Below are 18,031 nucleotides of genomic sequence, written 5' to 3'. Positions count from 1 at the left end.
TCGATGAAACAGAACTCTTTCTATGTACCATCCCACAAGTCACCAGTGCTTATGTTTGTTCATGAAGAAGGCTTAACAATCACATCTAATAAGAACAAAAAGCCCCCTATATATATCTACTAAATCATGATCAAAAAGGTTGAGAAAACCATTGCTTTCAAAATCCATGCTTTACACCTTTTGAAGAAGAATCTGCTTATTCTGCAGATCCATTACAATCTAGTCACTAACATTAGCTCTCTAATATGGGATGATCATCACCAACAGTACACGCGACTCAAACCCATTATATCTTCAATCTTTGTAGTAGAGCAGTAGAATTCACACGTTTGCGCGTTGCCCAACTTCATATCATGATTTATGATGTTAATTTGATACATAGTGGATACATTGTGGTCGACCCATGATTATCAGCATACAAGAGAAGACCTGAGTGATGAGGCGGTAGGTAAGTGGGTGCATGACGCCCATCGGATGACAGATTCAGTGACCACAATATCAAGCTGGTTGAATTCGCCAAGCCCAATCGTCCTATTTCTCTTGTTATGGATCCCCAAAATCCTCACCCCTGTTCCTCCACTCCTCTTAGAGTCTGCTGACTTCTCTTTCAGGTCCCTAGCATCAGTTCCTGAGCACAGCGATGAATGAGGTGATTCAAATCGCTTCTCCAAGTCGGCCCCTTCTAAAAATACGATGGGCATTAGATCTAGTTTTATGAATTGATAACTTTAAAAGCTTACGATGGAACTAATGATATTAACAGCACTGGAATCTAAATAACACAACACTGATAAAATAGTCTAATCTCAATCAAACCACATCTGACAGTCGTCACACTGGGGTTTTCTTCTGTTTCTCAATAGTGCTTTAAAAGTTAAGAAAGATAAGATATGGAGGACATAATTGAATTACAGAACAATTTTTTTAAAGAAACTCGAGTTGGTTAGGCTGCACAATCCAACATTAGATTCAAACAATTCATGTGATGAATGATTTTTCGCATATACTTATACAACAGAGAAACGGTTAGGCTATGAAAAGTTATACGCAGATAAAACTTGAAAGTTTAAAAGTCATACAAAAATACTTGAAAGTTGAGCAAAATACATAAAATGTCATGGATGTTTATATGACGTTTAAAATGTTACAAGACCTAGAGATGCAAAAATGACATTAGAGAATCAGTGACAATAACAAATTATTACAAATAGAAAAGTGAGTTACCTGTATGAATTTCGTCAGTGTTCTCCCTGTTGCTTGAAAAAACCTTATTTTGGTTTCCATGCTCATCTACTGACCTAGGGCTGAAAAATGTGAAGCTAGGCAAGGAAGGAATTGGAGAAACAAACTCAAGAGCAGTGAAATCACCGCTGCTACGGAAAGAAAATCCAGCAGATATAAGGGTAGGGGTGGATGGTTCCGCCATAAATGCCGAGAATGACGATCTGCACGTAAATGTTGGAGATTGAGGTTCACAATTTACCGCAGATCCAGTGCCAAAGCTTATATCGTGATCCCTGGATATACATGACGCTGAAAATGAGCTATCTCGGGTTTTTATATGTTCAGAGCAGGCCAAATCATGTTCATGTGATTCTTCCGTAGCTACAGTAACCTCTTCCATCCATGAGTGAGCTGCAGGAACAAAAATAAAGCCTTAGCCCTTAAGTATTTCCAGCAAAACTAAAGAACCAACAAGAAATACTAGATTTTTAGTGTTGGTACATGTGTCCACAGACACCATGGATAACATCATCAGATAAGCTGAGAATGCATTTGTCTTAAAATCATCCAAAAGCTTTGTCTCCATGGGACACATGAGCTACACTCACCACTTACAAACATCTCAAATGTTAAAAGGGAGCAGCTTCCAATGTACAGCAATTTACAAAGAATCACAAATAAGCAATGAAGATTTCATGTCATGTGTCAAAAATAACACAGTTAATGCAAATATGTAATAAATGATTTTGTAATCGAAAGCCAAAAAAAACTTTTCAGACATTGGTTGGCTATTCACTGACACTTGGGTTCTACAAATGTATACTGTGTCAAAAAAACTGTCATCTGAATTCAGCAAAGGAGGCAAAAATTAAAAATATACCTAAAACTTGCTCAGCTGTCAAGCGCTTCAAAGGATCTACACAAAGCATCTTCCTGATCAGCTCCTTGGCAGGTTCTGATATCCGATCCCAAAGTTCAGAAGGGAAGCGCAGATCAGCTGCTCGAACTGCATCAAATATCCTTGACTTTGTCTTCCCCCAAAATGGTGGCATAGAACTCAATAGAATGTAGAGAATCACGCCAGCACTCCATACATCAGCAGCTTGGGTGTAACCTCCTGACAGAACTTCAGGAGCTATATAGAAAGGACTCCCCACTGTCCCATGCAAACTCTCCCCTGCTTGACCAGTAACCAAAGGCTTAAGACACTGTTAGTGTTGGGCGCAGGAACATGTTTAGGGGCCAGACTGACTTGATCAAAGTATCCAAAATTCAACATGGACAGCTATTGAGGTGAATTGAAAGAGACCGAGTAACACAGCTAAAATCACAAACTAGATGAAGAAGAGTGTTCTACCTGGTTTGATATATGTAGCAAGACCAAAATCGGCTAACTTAATTGGCGAAGAAGAAGACTTGGTTGCCAAAAGAACATTTTCAGGCTTCAAATCTCTATGAACAACACCATTATCATGACAATACAAGACTACTTGCATTAGATGCCGGAAGATGACTTTGGCTTGAGACTCGCAATACCTTCCTTGTTTCTCTAATCGGTGGAACAACTCCCCACCGGCACAAAGCTCCATCACCAAGTGGACATAATCTTCTTCCTCATAAACAGCTTTAAGATCGACAACATGAGGATGACCGGACAACTTGCTCATAATCTCGATTTCGAGCTTCACACTTCGAACATCATCTTGTGTTACAAGTCTATCTTTGGCAATGGACTTGCACGCCAGTAGTTCTCCAGTAAACTTATCAGCACATGCCCGGATAACACCAAACTGCCCCCAACCTAGTTGATCTCCCAAAACATAACGATCTTTTAACTCGGATGTCTCGCTAGCATCCAAAATAGTTTCCTTCAAGTTTGCCACCTTGAAACAATGACATCGCCGAGTTAATGATCCAGCGTTGCTGCTGTTTTTGCCAACTGCCATTCCAGAGCCTAGAGGTCCAGAACCAGGATTACAGCAAAATTATAGGAGAAGACCAAGTGACTTTTCCGTAAACACAAGAGTCAAATTTTCCTGGAGCTTTCTCACTACCTTCCTCAATAAAAACCCAGGTATAATAAACTGAAAAGCCAAAGTGTTTGAAGTTTCTCAACCACTCAATTCCAAAACTAAGCTCAAGGTCAAAATTCTAAATGAAAAAAAAACCACCCTTATGCCACTAAAGGTCCCAATTTCAATATCAACACTTTACTTGACTAACACAATACATCTAGAACATATGGCTCTAAATCAGCAAAACTTCCAAGCTCAATAGATCCAAGCACAACAAGTGAAGCTCAAGCTACCAAGTTAGTCTAGTCTGGAACAGCTGGATCTGCATATAAAATTGAGTGTCCCATAACTTAGAATCCCAAATACTTATATTCTATCGAAAAAGTAAACTAATGCATATTTTATTCAGAATATTTGCACTAAAAAAAAAAACAGGAAATAAAGATAGCATCTTATGAATAATCTCACAGATCAAACCAAGTACCCAACTACAGCATATCAGTAATTCAAAGCTTCAAAACTTTGATTTGATACTAGTTTACTCATTTTTTCAACATATAATTTTAACATTTTTACATATTCAGACATTAAAAATAAAGATTAAGTATGGAAATAACAAACCCTAAGTTTTTTTTGAATTCAAACCAATCTTAATTAACTAAATACAGTTAACACCCAGAAACTGAAAAACCGTTCACTGGAGTAAAAAGAGCATAATTCAGCAAAAACCCATTGAATTCAAACAAAAATGAAAGTGACCCAACTCAGAATTTAAAGCATAACAACAAGTAACACTATTCAAAACATAAATTTCAGTAAAAGTTTGCATCTTTCAAAAAATAAGAAGCAGAGAAGAGGAGAGAGAAACCTGGAAATGGAAGAGAGAGAAAGATTCTGGAGGGAGAAAGCAAAGAAGAAAGGAGAAGAAGAGAAAGAAAAAGGAGACGTTGGAGAAATTAGAGTTGCCCCTCTGGTGTGGGGACTCCGCCTTCTGTGGTCTGTGTGTCTGAGTTTGCACAACTTGCTGTAACAAGTGTTTATGCTAATTTGCACTATTGTTGGAGTTTGAACTTTTTAAAGTAATTAGAGTGCATTTTAGGTAACTAGATGTAGTAATTAGTACTTAATAAATTTTGCTAGTTGTTTTCATGTTTTGATTGTTGTTTGTGTTACTTTTCTTTTTCTCTTTCTAATTGGTTCCCCTTTTTGTGTTAGGTGATTTTTCATTCTAGAAAAATATATATGTCATGTTCAAGGAGTATGATACATGAACATGATTACTCATTGTTAGGGAAGTGGAAAAATGACAGTTGGTCTTGTAAGATACCGCTTACTTTTAAAATTAGGCACGGTGCAAGTCTAATATTCAGCAGAGAACATGCTACCTTTTTAAATATAGTGACTCTATTTCGTGACCAATTTAATCTATTTCGTGAATGACATTCACTAACGCATTCAGTGACTTGTTTATCCATTTAGTGACTAGTTTAATCCGTTCGATAAGAATACCGAGTTATTTCTTAAAATTGTCTGTTGTAGTTCGAGAATCAAGAAAACAAAGGAAGGAAAAGATAAGGGATGACTAAGATAGTGTTGGGTTAGAGTGAAATAGAATGGGTTTGTTTGAAAAATTCACTTCTAAGTTCATCTAATTTATGTAAAAATTAGACCGCCTATTCTAATAATTTGTGAAAAAATAAAAGGAATCCCGATCATTACGTTTATATTTGCTAATATAAAATTATAGCGTATTTTGAAATGTTAAATAGCTCTAGTGAAGAAAAGGAGTTGTGAATGTAAAACTAGCATTTAGGTAAATACATGACAAAAATTAAACATAACACAAGAACTTAAAGTAGACTAGTAGAGATAAGGGATAAGATAAATGGTCTTTTACATAAATATCAGTATAGTTTCCGTTAATCATCATTCAACTTTATAAAATATTTTGTGAAACCTAATTCATAGCTAATAAATAAACAATAGTTCACTTTATAGTTTATACACAAATCTTACATATGACTTGCTGACAAAATTTAGGGCTCGAACTATCAAAATAAACTTGTATAGAGATCCAATAGATACATGCATTTTTCTTAATGGTTTTTCCCCCTAAGAATATGAAAATGTTTATGTAAGAAATATTATTGTTTACCCCATTGTCAAAAAAAAATATATTATTGTTTAAAAAGTACTAGTTGCTCTGGCGATTATTTGGATAATTATTAAAATCATTAAGGTCTTGATATCATCTATGGAAAAGTTTTCTATTAGATATCGAGTAACAACATTATCGAAGGTAATTTGCTTTGGAATAAGAATCATACAACCTTTAGAAAATGATGTGTGAAAACAATAATGCTACATATATTCTTCCATGTTTAGCATGTGTGAATAAAGGAGGAAACTTTGGAGAGAAAAGCACCGTCTAGAAAAAGTAATTTAATTTTATAATAAAACTAAATCATTATTTTCTAATTGAAAACCGAATACATATAATTAGGAAATTTTATATACTCTAGTATAATCTAATTGAAAATCTAAGTATCAAATTAATATAATAACTAAACTAATTGCTAAATTTTCCTAAAACCGTATAATAATTAGAAAACTTATATTCTTTATTTCCTATAATCTCATGTATCGTACAAGTTTAAAGTCGGTTTAATATTTTTAATTAGATATATTTTTCAAATGTGTACTCAGAGCTCCATCTAACAAGCCGATTATAAAACTAGTCATTAGCATGTTCATCTAGTAACATGAATAAGATTTGTACCAATGTATTATAAACAAAACAGAGGTAGTATAAGAATAACTAAAAGTTGGGGTCATGGGGTGCAACTAGTTACCAGACTGACCAAAGTCCAGAGTTGAATCTAGTGGTGTCAAAACAGGTTAGTAAACAGGTTCTGGGTATACCCACGGCGAACCAGGTCATACCCGGACAGGTCAAGATTCTGATTGTCAGTGCCCCAGGTCATGACTGGTCAGGTTTTGTTCAACTGGGTCGAACACATTTGAATCATTGGATTCCCGGGTGCCGAACAGGTCTGAACGTTCCGTTTACAAGTCGATCCATTCTCGGGTATAATTGCCCTTTGACATTTTTTTAGTCGGGTTTGCGAAGATCGTATTTAGGTTCCATGTGCGGTTGAGTTAAGTAAAATGTACTCGGGTTGAATTAGTAATGATCTTACTCATCTTAGTTCGATCATTGTGAAACATCGGGTCCATTCGTTGTTGAACGCCAATTCAACTTCGGGTAACTCCTGATCGGGTCATCTTGATTTTGTTATGTATTTTGTAAATGAATCATATTAATAAAAGTATTAAGATCGATTATATATATATATATATATATATATATATATATATATATATATATATATATATATACATACATATGTGTGTGTGCGATAAATATAAGGATGACAACGAAAAATCAATAAAAACACTATATTGATTACCGTGATGTTTAATGTAGTCTTTTAGTCAACTCTTATTTATCAACTGCGTAAAACGACTCTAATGAGTAAAGGAGCAGAAGTGTAGAACGACTATTCATATGTTTTAATATTATATATTATAACCAACGACAATAATAACGAGTATACGATCAATTCCAAACTTTATATAAATGATTTATTATTATAAGCATTATGATCGATATATAAGTTTGTAAATAGCTATGATGGTAATGAGAACAATACTACAAATAAACATCAAATGAAAATGATAATAGTTAATCATAAGAACATGTAACAAGTAACAACCATAAGTTAAGTAAAATAGTTAATCATAACTTATTAAACAAGTAAAATATAGTTTAATACTAGTATAAGATTAACAACAATAACACTCCCTTGTCTTTATAAGCTATAATATTATTTAAGTTAATTGTTTTTATGTTATACTATAGTTTAATACTAGTATAATATTTGTGGTCTTCTCTTAACTTTGTATATATATGTAAATGAATCGTATTAATAAAAGTATTAAGATCAACATATACATACATATGTGTGTGTGCAATTAATATGAGGATAATAACAAAAAACCAATAAAAACACTATATTGATTATCGTGATGTTAGTGTATTCTCTTAGTCAACTCTTATTTCGACTAATCAACTGCGTAAAACCACCCTAATGAGTAAAGAAGTAGAGGAGACTCTTCATATGTTTTAATATTATATATCATAATTCATAACCAACGACAATAATAACGAGTACAAGATCAGTTCCAAATTTCATATAAAGGATTTATTATTATTTAAGTTAATCACCTTTACGTGTAATGCATTTTGAAACTAAAAGTTTTACTTAAATGACTTGAAGTTAATCGTCTTTAAGTTAAAGTCATTATGAAACTTCATCTAATTTGATGGAAAGATGTTTTTATTGAATGAGATTGATGTGTCAATGTAAGTCGATAAGCTTATTATTCAATAAAACAATACTCTGTTTAAGTTAATCGTCATTAAACTATATATTCATTTTGAAACACAAAATATCTACTTGAATCAAAATAAGTTGTTATGAAATAGTAGCAATAATATTGATAATAATAATGATAATAATAACAACAAAGATTATAATATATAGTAACGATATTAATTATCAATTATCATTGCTAAATTTTTTATTATTGAATATAAAAATCGAAATCTCCATCAAATTTTGATAACGAAATAAAAAGTAAAATTGATAGATTTTGAGTCTAATATCTCATCTCATATATTGATCAAATTGATAGACATGTGAAATCCAACAAAAAAAACCACTCTATCCTAACCATTGACCAGATCAAATCTATGGCTAAAACCTCACTAACACACCCACACACGGATGACTATTCTCAGCCACTGGATACAAAATTACAAACTCAAATCAACGATCAATTTCAATCCCCTTTCTCCATATATAAACGTTGTTCCCTTATCTAAACCCTAAACTAACTCCTCTTATATTTTTCTTCCGCCTCTTTTTGGGACTGCCCATTAGAGAGAGAGGGAGGCTCGAAAGGCCGAAGGAGAGGAAGTTAGCAGTGCTGAAGGATAAGGGGTGGGGCGGTTGTTAGACGGCGGTAGGTGGTGCTGCTGTGTTTGTGGACCGTCCCAATAGTTTGTTGCATAGTTTGCTGCATAGAGAAAACTTCTCCACTGCAGGAATATCATACTATTTTGGGCTAACCAGTTGTGACCCATCTCGTCTAAAACCCTTAATCTCGTAAATTTTACATTTCAGAATTCAAAAATCACAAAATGTTTTTAGTATGCTACTTGAACCCAGTTCATAATTGACCCTGAAATTCAAGAATTTTGAGAAAAGTTTGCACCTTTTGTTCTTCAAAAATGATGGCGTGGTACAGCAATTCAAAGGTTTTCTACAATGCTTTAAAAAACAGCTCCAGTTCCAGAACATTTGGTACTATTCCAAGAGTTCATCCAAATTCCTCATCTTTGTTTTAAAATCAATCTAATAAGTGTAGTGGGTTATTTGGGTCTGCAAAATCTGGGTATTTTAATGGCTCTGCAAAATCTAGTTAATTCATGTTAACTAGTTGTGGTGGTGGTTGCCGGTGGCCGAAGAAAACAAAGAAAATAAAGATTGAATTTTTGCTTCCAATTCTCCTAATTGATTTTATTTTCTGAGTTTTGTTTGTTGATTTGTGATTAAATTTCGAACTCAAACTCTCTTATTTATAGTTGAATAGATTATTTTCAGATTTAAAAATTCTCCAAACCATTAGCATTCATGAATTTCAAGAAAACAAGAAGCTTTTCTATTGTTTTTCTGTTAAGTGTGATTGAGAGAGTTAAATTTCAATGGATTTCTAGAAGATTAAGTATACTGAGTTGGAATAGGTGGTTGTTGTTGAGCAACATCCATCGAGGAGGAAGATGGAGTTATTGTCTTTTTGTTTTTGTTTTTGTTTTTGTTTTTCTGATTTGGAGATCTTGGTGTTGGGCTAATTCAGCTTATGAGTTTGGGCTCATGGACTTGGACAAAGGTGCCATCAGAATTTGTTATTATATCCAAATTACTACAAATTTGACTACAAAATTTTAGTATTTTGATTTATAAACTTCATTATCAATAATTTATTTAATAAATATTTAATACCTTTTTCACATAACTTAGAAATCCAAATATAATAAAAATTAACTTAGTGATTTTGGTTGACTTGTAAAAATAATTGACTTGTGAATTTGAGTATGATTTAATCTAAATAATAATAAATTAACTTGGTTACAAAACAATTTTGGTTGAGTTAAGTTCGGTTTTTAATTGAAATTTGTCAAGTTTAACTCAATTTTTTTTTTCATTTAGTTTTAATAAAAATAATTTACAATAATTGAATTTTAATAATTTTATGGTGTTTAGTCGTCCAAATTGGTTGGTTTGAAAAATTGAATCATATAAGGCCGATCCTATTTTATTTAGTTAACATGAATTAAGAGAGTAATGTTACAAATAATTCAAAAATAAATGAAATAAAAATATAAACCAATACATGATATTGAAAGTGTAACCCTCAAATGGTTAGGTTGAATGTAATTTAATTTTTTATTTAATTAATTATTAAATGTAAGCAAATTTATAAATTAACATATTTAAATAATTTTGTAGATATAAAAAATAATTGAATTTTTATAATATCTTGTTGATTACGGTCGGGTTCGGGTTTGAGAGCAGGTCTGTCTGAACAGGTCAGGATATAATCTTGTCGGGTGCCGGTCAGGTCTGGGTAATCCCAGGTCAGGTTTCGGTCAGGTCTGGAGACTGACCCTCCCAGGTCGAACCAGGTTCAAGTCAGGTCAGAATCAGGTTGACCCAGCGGTCAGATCTGTTTCTGACACCACTAGTTGAATCCATACTTGCATAACAAAGAACTATAATAGCAATGTGTGAGTTTAACATTTGCAGACAGTAATATCCAAAATCATAAGATAGTGAAAGATTATAGGAGAGCCTACATCATCCAGAAATCCATCCAGTGTCTGGGTTTAATTTCTTCTCTTACTATCAGCCGAAGGGATCAACTTATCAAGCACTTTATCCAGAATAGCTCTGTTAGCTGAAATCGCAACGAAAGAGCACATAACAATGACTATAATAGCTGCCCACAAAGACTTGTGTGATATAGCAGTGTAAACTCCAGCCATAAATGCTATTAACGTTCCATAAAGTGATTGGACGAGTATCACAACACTTCGATCAATCAGTAGAAGTGACTTATCTCTGTCGCTAACCATAGACCATATGAGGCAGAACAGCACCAACATGGAGCAACACATCGCGTATGTGTCTGCTAGTATAAACACTAGAAATGAAACCTTCTTTGCTAAGATGGCTTCACCAGTATCTTCGTTAAGGCCTCCAGGAAGTGTAAACCCAGCTGCAAATGTAAGGGTTGCTAGAAGGGCTGCTACGACTGAAAGTGTGCTACGCATTTCTCCTGCTGATGGTGTTGTACCAAGTCTTGTATTGCCTCTGTATCTAAAGGCCGCATTAGCAAAGGAAGTTCCGATATAGTTTGTCGTTAGCCACGGACTAATTTGTGTACGTTTGCACATAGTATCCTGCATTTTGTTTGAAATTGAATTCAAAGAAGGAGCTTGCATATCACCATAATAATATATATAGAACAATTCATTTCATAGATCAAGGCTTTTACATATTCTTGTATATAGTAAAACATAAGAGCTACTATGCTGTCTAAAGCAGTCTTATTTTATCCTGTGGCTGTCATTTTTCCGAGATTCATGGAAACTTCACTGTCTTGCAAGGCCATGAGAATTTTTCTTCAATATTACCAATAATCAAGTTTAATCAGCAGAAATAGGTTTGAATCAATAAATTGTATAAGAGAAAACCATTACAAATCAGCCAAAGTTAATAGTTATGGATATATTTTGAATCTCTAAGGTTATTTGGCAAATTCTAGTTTAGGGTATACGCAGTACAATTTCCCTAGAAAAAATTAACCTTTATATTTATGCTCATTTTATGTTTTTGCCAAGACAATGTAGACTTATAGCAAGCAAGGGATGATAGTGACAACTGACATAGAAGTATTTCCTAATGCAATCATAGTTTTCTAGATTGGAAGAATTAGGTGGAGACTGGAGACACATACCCATTCATACTCTTGGTCGCACAGCTTTACTAGCAGGTCGGTAGCAGTTTTACCATTTTTATCTTTGATGCTTCTATGAACCCCATCGCCAGAGAGCAGTGCTTCAGCAAGGAGGATATCCTTACGTTCTAATGCTCGATGCAAGGGCGTTGAACCACTGAAATCGAGCATATTTTTCATCTCTTGAATCAACGGAATAGCAAGAAATTCTTGGTATTCTTTGTAACTTCTCAGTTGTATGTGATGTAAAGGAGAGTCTTTTCTTTGGAGACAAAATGTTCTAAAATCAGGGGAATGGTCTATGAAAGCATGTATAGCTGATAAGTAGCCTTTTTTACATGCTTCAATCCAAGCAAATGGCGCACTTGTGTTTGAGGAAGGGTCTTTTGTCAGCAGTAATTTTATAAGCCATGCGTTACCAACTTCTGAAGCTATATCAAGGGGTCTCTTTCCATCATCATCTGGCTCGTTGATCAACCAAGCTAGCTTTTCCACCAACAAGGTGCCTGTTCTCTCTGTATAAACACTTCAATGTTAGAATCTATGAAGCACCGAAACTTCAAGTATGTGAAATTTCCCCAGTTCCGTGGTAATGAAGCAAATAAATGGATGGGACTCAAGATTTTCCCGTTTTCAAAATCCCAACTGTTTTCTTGCTATATAGGTAAAGATTAAATTGTTTTATTAGATTTCCCTGATACTCATTTTGACCAGAAATAATACAAGGCATATACGTCTACCACCTTAATTATTTAAAGAAGTTTACAATAGCTTGAATATGCTGCTGAGATATGTTCGATTTCCATGTTCTATAATAAACTGATTAAAGTCAGAATTAAAGGTTTGCATATATGAGATGTTCCGGTTATAAATAATGATAAGGATAGTTATGCCATATTACTTGCCCAGCACAAGCCCGTTACTGGCCTGTCATGACTCACGACACAAGATCACAGCAGTGCTCCGTGGGTTGTAATGGGCATCAATTTTGAAAATGAGCACAAGCCCAAAAAGCCAGCCGTGTTTCAGCCTCCTCAATTTCTTAAAGAAGCCGCCTGCACCCATGTGGGCCAGGCTGTGCATAGGCCTTGTTTGAGCCCACCATAGCACGACGAAGCCTTGGCCTTGCTTGTGCTTAGTTAGTTCCTCCAAGATTTTTCAAATAAGAAGAAAGATATACAAGCAATAAGGTACTCTCACCTGTGCAATTTGATGCAACATGCAAGACATTTCGCCCACCATCGTCTTTAAGCTGCATGAAGCTGAAGCAGGCAGGATCAACTGAAGCCACTGTTTCTTCTGCAACTTCATCACATCCACGCAGTACAGCACAATATAGTACACTCTTGGTTGCATATACAACTGAATTCTCCATATCCACAGACATGAAATACAGTGCCAATTTTTCATGTTTGTTGATTAAGGATACCATCAAAGGTGTATCTCCTTCTATATTCTCACATGTCCAAGGGCTCGGCTGAAGTTCCACTCCTTGTTCCTTAGCATCTATATAAGCTTCTACAAGATGCTGCACAACCTGCACAGTTTCTTCATTGTGGTAATAAGCTGCTGTGTGTAAAGGATTGTTGCCTGTCGACTTCTCAGTTGCACATAAAAGGTTGATGAAGTCCTTCCTCAACCTAGAACTTTTTTCTTGCTTTAAAAGAAATTGAAATGGCCATAGTTTATCCATCATTGCCCATTTGTGTAGGATTGTAAGTCCATTTTTGTCGACTGCTTTTATCATTTCTGGATGCTTGTCAAGTAGAAGTTCGCAAACTTCCTCTGCAGATCAGATGATATTAGGCTAGTGTTTTCTTCTTTTTTTATAGTTAAGATTGCTAATACTTTATTAGTTATCTTGAAATTGTACAGAAGCAAACTAAATTAGGAAACTGTTAACTTCCAGAAAACACGTATCATGGTTGATTAGGTCCAATCAAGAGTAATAAGCTCGGTTTTGATATAAGTTCAAGTGAAGAAATGCACCCAAAAGGACGTTGTAGCCTGAAACTAATGTTACTTGAATGTAGTTGAGGTGGAAAGCTAAGTTAGAAGAGTGCATAGCTGACCATTGAAGTTGCTCTTAACACTAAATTTCTGTGTCAAACCCACATGTGAGAAAAATTAAGGGACAGAAAGCGTAAAAAATTTTAACAAATTGAAAAACAAATCAATACTACACACCTGAGCAATTTGGTAGAACATGAAGGGGAGTCAACTCATACTCGCCACCAGTACTATAAGAATGCCCCGATGCCAAGATCTTCATAGCAATTTGTTCACAACCTCTTTGTACAGCTTGAAATAGCGGGCTGTTACCTTTATTATCAACCATATTACAAAGCAATTCTTCATCTAATCCCATTATTTTTAATGCACATTCATCTCTACCCCTATCCAAAGCCACCTGCAAAGGCGTCTTCCCGTTCACATCCTTGGCTAACCATGGCCTACAGCTTCGATCAACCAACGACGAAGAAGAAGATGATGATGATTCGTAAAACTCGACGAGGAGCTTGACAATAGTAAAGTTACCTCGTAAAGATGCACAGTGAAGAGGGTTGTAACTAAAGTAGGAAAAATCTTGCTGACAGAGAAGGAGATGCAGAGTTGAGATGGGTAATATACTCAATGCTCGATTGAGGAACTTTGCTTGTTCATTTAACACTGCAATGTGGATAATATTGCAATGTTCTTCACCATTTTTGTTTTTGCTCCGCGTTAGGAAGTAATCAATAGGTTGAGTAGCAAGAGCTTCTATTAGGAATTCCTCATCTCCATCTCCTGCTGCTGACAGCAGCTGTGACTCAGTAAACGACATGCTTACAGTCCTGGCTCTTCCCATGTTGGCCATGTATGCTGATACTAGCTAGTAGAGCTGGGAATGGTTGGGGTGTGCTGGGCACGGTCAGGAGGCGGGGTCTCGAGAAAGCTAGACACAAGATCGCACACTAAGTCATACGAGTGGACGAGTGATTCAAATTGCAGACTGATCAACAGACGGGCTTAACTGAACTGTATCAGGGTTAATACAATTTTTTGTACAAATTTCTTTCAACTCGTAGATAGTAGGATGATGATTGATGCTAAAGTTCGTTGTGTAAAATTAGTCAACTTTTGACCAAGTAAAGGTGTGAACAAATTCAACTTGTTGCATTGAATGCATACAAAACTCTTCAATCTACATATTCATACTGAGATGTTTGACTTTTGACTTTAGATTTCGGTATTCAGCACTTGTAGAGTGAACGTGAAGAAACAGTTGGCGTATAGCTTGGTCTTTGTTTGGCTAGTTACTGGTCTACTGCTAAACAATTTAACTTTTTGAAAGCTTACCCAGCCTTAAACAAAGGTCAAGCAATTGCCAATTTACCATTACACAACCACAAGCACAAACGCAGATGCTCGAAATAATGTTTTTCACTGTGTTTAATGTAGAATTCAAAATGCATAAGATGATTGTATCAGCATATATAATTTCAGATGTTAATATATTTCTTAATAATGTAAAATATGATACTAATGAGAGGGTATCATGCTCTCACCTCTGCATTAACATGTTTGATAAGGATGTTCTGTCGAGTATCGACCAACTTGCTACTGAATTCTTTGATAAGCAAGTTCTCCTGGTGACATAATCACAGCAAGTTAAATCACCTGCATTAAACATTTCTTAAGGACCTTCAGATGGCTTTGCCAAAGCAAATTATTCATTGTACTCTAATATGAATAATTCTTTCCGAACGAAATCTTTACTACTTTTATAATTATAAAGGCTTCTGAGTTGTGCCACGAATAAGTTCTGTATTAGTAATTTTTTGAGCTGATTGCATTAACACTTGAGTAACTCCATTTCCTGCTCCTTAACTCCAACTTTACATGAATTTAGGACGATTCTCTCAAACCTTTGAAGATTATAATCTGTACAGTAGTACTTTATAAAAATTATGCTATTGGCAAAGCCTGTGATTATAAACAGCCTTAACCTCAAGTAAAACTAGAAAAAATATGGAATTCCTTCTCAGACCAAGATGCATTTGGGATTATAAACAATGGTAGAAAGATAATCTATAAGAGAAAAAACCTTAAACAAGTTCCTTCATCAAGCTCTCCTCAGCACAATCTTCCAAAGAAATTGGATTTGGGATTATAAACAATGGACAAAGAAATTTGATTTGCGATTATAATGAACTATTGAACATTGCCATCACTATAAATCAGAACATACACGTAGGGTAATAACTGCAGATTGGTCACCGTTGAGAAGACTCTGATGTCATACACTCGTTTCCAATTTGAGCTAAATGGAAGCACGAACCAAAACCAAAGAAGTATATACCTATTCATACGGCAACACTAAAAACTTAGGACGGCTAGAGGTGACATCAATGGAGGGGATGTGTTGAATGTTAGGCCAGTCCACCCCAGTTGGATTTTGACATCTTCTCTCCAGATGTGCGGAACAGAATGAAACCATAAGCTTCCTGAGGGAAGTGAGTTGGGGCATCCAATCTGGCACTGATTCCAGTTTACTGCAATGCACCATTGAAAGGGTTTGGAGGGAGACCAAGAACTGCATCGAATCAGGCAGGTTGACCAGCTGTGGGAGATTCATCAATTGCAAGTAGCTGAGGGAGTGATGAAGGGATTTCCATGGCACAACACCTTCTGGGTCTTCTGAAAGACTCAGCTTATGGGTGTCGTATATTTCTAACATCTCCAAAGTAGTGAGATGCTCCAGCCCTCCAGAAACACTTCTTAAGTTGGAGCAACCTGTGATATTCAAGGATCGCAAAGAAGATGAGCAGCTCCGAAACACCTCCCCAACTTCTCCCAAACTCTCTACCTTGTCGTTTTTTATTGTCATATGAGTGAGACACCTAAAAGCCTCCATAGGCAGCGAATTTAGCCATGCCACATTGTTTATGTATACCTCTCTTAACATGGGAATGGGAATAGTGCTCCTCGGGTTTTCAGGATCAGATGATGATGAATGTAATGGAGCATAGAAATTCTCATCTCCTTTAGTATGCACTATCCGGAGTCATTCATTAAATACAACTAAATGCAGTTTTTCTGTCTTGGGACACAGCGGCATAAATGTCAGCAATGGGCATCTTTCTATTCTCAATGACTTCAATTGAGGAAGACATAATTGTAATTGGCCTTGTGTATACAGGTACTCTATTCCTTAAATCTTCCCAACAAATCGGCGTTCGGCACTTCCGACCATACAGGGCTTCATATGGAGCCATTCCTATTGTGGTTTGATGACTATTGTTATAAGAGAATTCTATCAAAGCTAAATGATCTTCCCAAGACCCTTGGAATTCCAAAACAGAAGCTCGCAACATATCTTCCAATACCTGAATTGTACGTTCAGTTTGACCATCGGTAGCAGGATGAAATGCTGTACTAAATTTCAATGTTGTTCCAAAAGCTTCCTGAAGTTTCTCCCAGAAATCAGCCAGAAATCGGGGGTCTCTATCCGAAACAATGCTTACTGGTACCCCATGAAGACGAACAATATTCCGAACGTAAGCATCAGCCATCTGCGACTGATTCCAAGTCCCCTTTATTGCAAGAAATCGCGCCGTTTTTGTGAGACGATCCACTATTACCCCAATTAAGTCATTTCCTTTCCTAGATCTTGGTAACCCAGACACGAAATCCATTGAGACACAATCCCATTTCCATTCTGGAATAGGTAATGGTTGCAATAACCCAGGTGCCTTCTGGCGCTCAAACTTCACCTTTTGACATGTTAAACATCTCGCTACATATCTCGCTACATCCTTCTTGAGGCCTCTCCACCAGAAGTATTTCTTAAGATCTCGCACCATTTTGTCCCTACCAGGATGCACTGAATACGGACTACTATGAGCTTCCTTCAAAATCCTCTGTCTTAAATCCTGATCCTCGGGAACACACCATCGTCCCCTCAGTCTAATACTTCCATCTTCATATTGAGCAAATTCCTGAGTTTCGCCATTCTTAATCTTTTCTTTGACACCCTGCAGGAATGCATCTTGGATTTACTTTTCCCGAATCTCTGAGTATAGGTCAGGTTGGACAGTTAAAGCATTAATGGTTCCTCCAATTTCCCCTGAACGTACTAAAACGAGTTCAAATAACTCTATCTCTTTACTCAGTTCATCTGGCATTGCGATAAAAAGCTTAATTCACTCCTTGGCCTTCTACTAAGTGCATCTGCCACCTTATTTGCTTTTCCGGGATGATATTGAATGTCGATGTCGTAATCTTTGAGCAACTCTAACCATCTTCTTTGCCTCATGTTCATATCTTTTTGAGTGAAGATATACTTCAAACTTTTATGATCCGTGAACACCTTACATGAAACTCCGTACAAATAATGTCGCCATAACTTCAGAGCAAAGACAACTGCAGCTAATTCAAATCATGCACTGGATAATTTTTCTCATGAGGTCGCAACTGTCGAGACGCGTAGGCTATCACTTTCCCATGCTGCATCAACACACATCCCAAACCTTCCTGAGAAGCATTCACTATAAATTTCAAACCCTCAGTTCCGGAGGGAAGGTCAGAATAGGAGCACTGGTTAACCTCCGCTTTAACTCTAAGAAGGCGGCTTCACATTTTTCATTCCATTGGAAACGGGAGTT

At 35.9% G+C, this 18,031-nt stretch overlaps 2 protein-coding genes across 4 annotated transcripts; both read right to left on the bottom strand.

The window, feature by feature from the left end:
* On the bottom strand, positions 1–4,300 carry LOC104906460 (calcium-dependent protein kinase 10). 2 transcript variants are annotated; one of them, XM_010695215.4, is made up of 5 exons: positions 4,108–4,300; positions 2,582–3,561; positions 2,105–2,401; positions 1,225–1,635; positions 1–682 (listed from the first exon to the last, which is right to left on the bottom strand). In XM_010695215.4, exons 2-5 carry the CDS (start codon positions 3,168–3,170, stop codon positions 411–413), a joined length of 1,569 nt encoding a protein of 522 aa, XP_010693517.2. In that variant the 5' UTR covers positions 3,171–3,561; positions 4,108–4,300; the 3' UTR covers positions 1–410. The 2 variants fall into 2 exon arrangements, with proteins under 2 accessions (XP_010693517.2, XP_010693518.2); XM_010695216.4 differs by having other exon boundaries at positions 1–679.
* A 5,391-nt stretch (positions 4,301–9,691) lies between these two features.
* LOC104906461 (uncharacterized) lies at positions 9,692–17,767 on the bottom strand. 2 transcript variants are annotated; one of them, XM_010695218.4, is made up of 5 exons: positions 14,933–17,767; positions 13,572–14,319; positions 12,585–13,169; positions 11,385–11,899; positions 9,692–10,827 (listed from the first exon to the last, which is right to left on the bottom strand). In XM_010695218.4, exons 2-5 carry the CDS (start codon positions 14,239–14,241, stop codon positions 10,252–10,254), a joined length of 2,346 nt encoding a protein of 781 aa, XP_010693520.2. In that variant the 5' UTR covers positions 14,242–14,319; positions 14,933–17,767; the 3' UTR covers positions 9,692–10,251. The 2 variants fall into 2 exon arrangements, with proteins under 2 accessions (XP_010693520.2, XP_010693519.2); XM_010695217.4 differs by lacking the exon at positions 14,933–17,767 and having other exon boundaries at positions 13,572–14,605.
* Between the last annotated feature and the right edge of the window lie 264 nt (positions 17,768–18,031).

The sequence above is a fragment of the Beta vulgaris genome, chromosome 3, assembly GCF_026745355.1.
Source record: "Beta vulgaris subsp. vulgaris cultivar EL10 chromosome 3, EL10.2, whole genome shotgun sequence".
Lineage (NCBI taxonomy): Eukaryota > Viridiplantae > Streptophyta > Magnoliopsida > Caryophyllales > Amaranthaceae > Beta > Beta vulgaris.
This window is presented reverse-complemented; position numbering and strand designations above follow the sequence as displayed.

Excerpts from the sequence above, each read along its gene's own strand:
- LOC104906460 (XM_010695215.4), bottom strand. The coding sequence starts at position 3,170 with ATGGCAGTTGGCAAAAACAGCAGCAACGCTGGATCATTAACTCGGCGA. Across the intron at positions 1,636-2,104 it reads GACAGCTGAGCAAGTTTTAG|CTCACTCATGGATGGAAGAG; the intron begins GTATATTTTTAA and ends TTGTTCCTGCAG. Across the intron at positions 683-1,224 it reads CACTGACGAAATTCATACAG|AAGGGGCCGACTTGGAGAAG; the intron begins GTAACTCACTTT and ends TCGTATTTTTAG.
- LOC104906461 (XM_010695218.4), bottom strand. The coding sequence starts at position 14,241 with ATGGCCAACATGGGAAGAGCCAGGACTGTAAGCATGTCGTTTACTGAG. Across the intron at positions 13,170-13,571 it reads TGTTCTACCAAATTGCTCAG|AGGAAGTTTGCGAACTTCTA; the intron begins GTGTGTAGTATT and ends TCTGATCTGCAG. Across the intron at positions 11,900-12,584 it reads TGTTGCATCAAATTGCACAG|AGAGAACAGGCACCTTGTTG; the intron begins GTGAGAGTACCT and ends GTGTTTATACAG.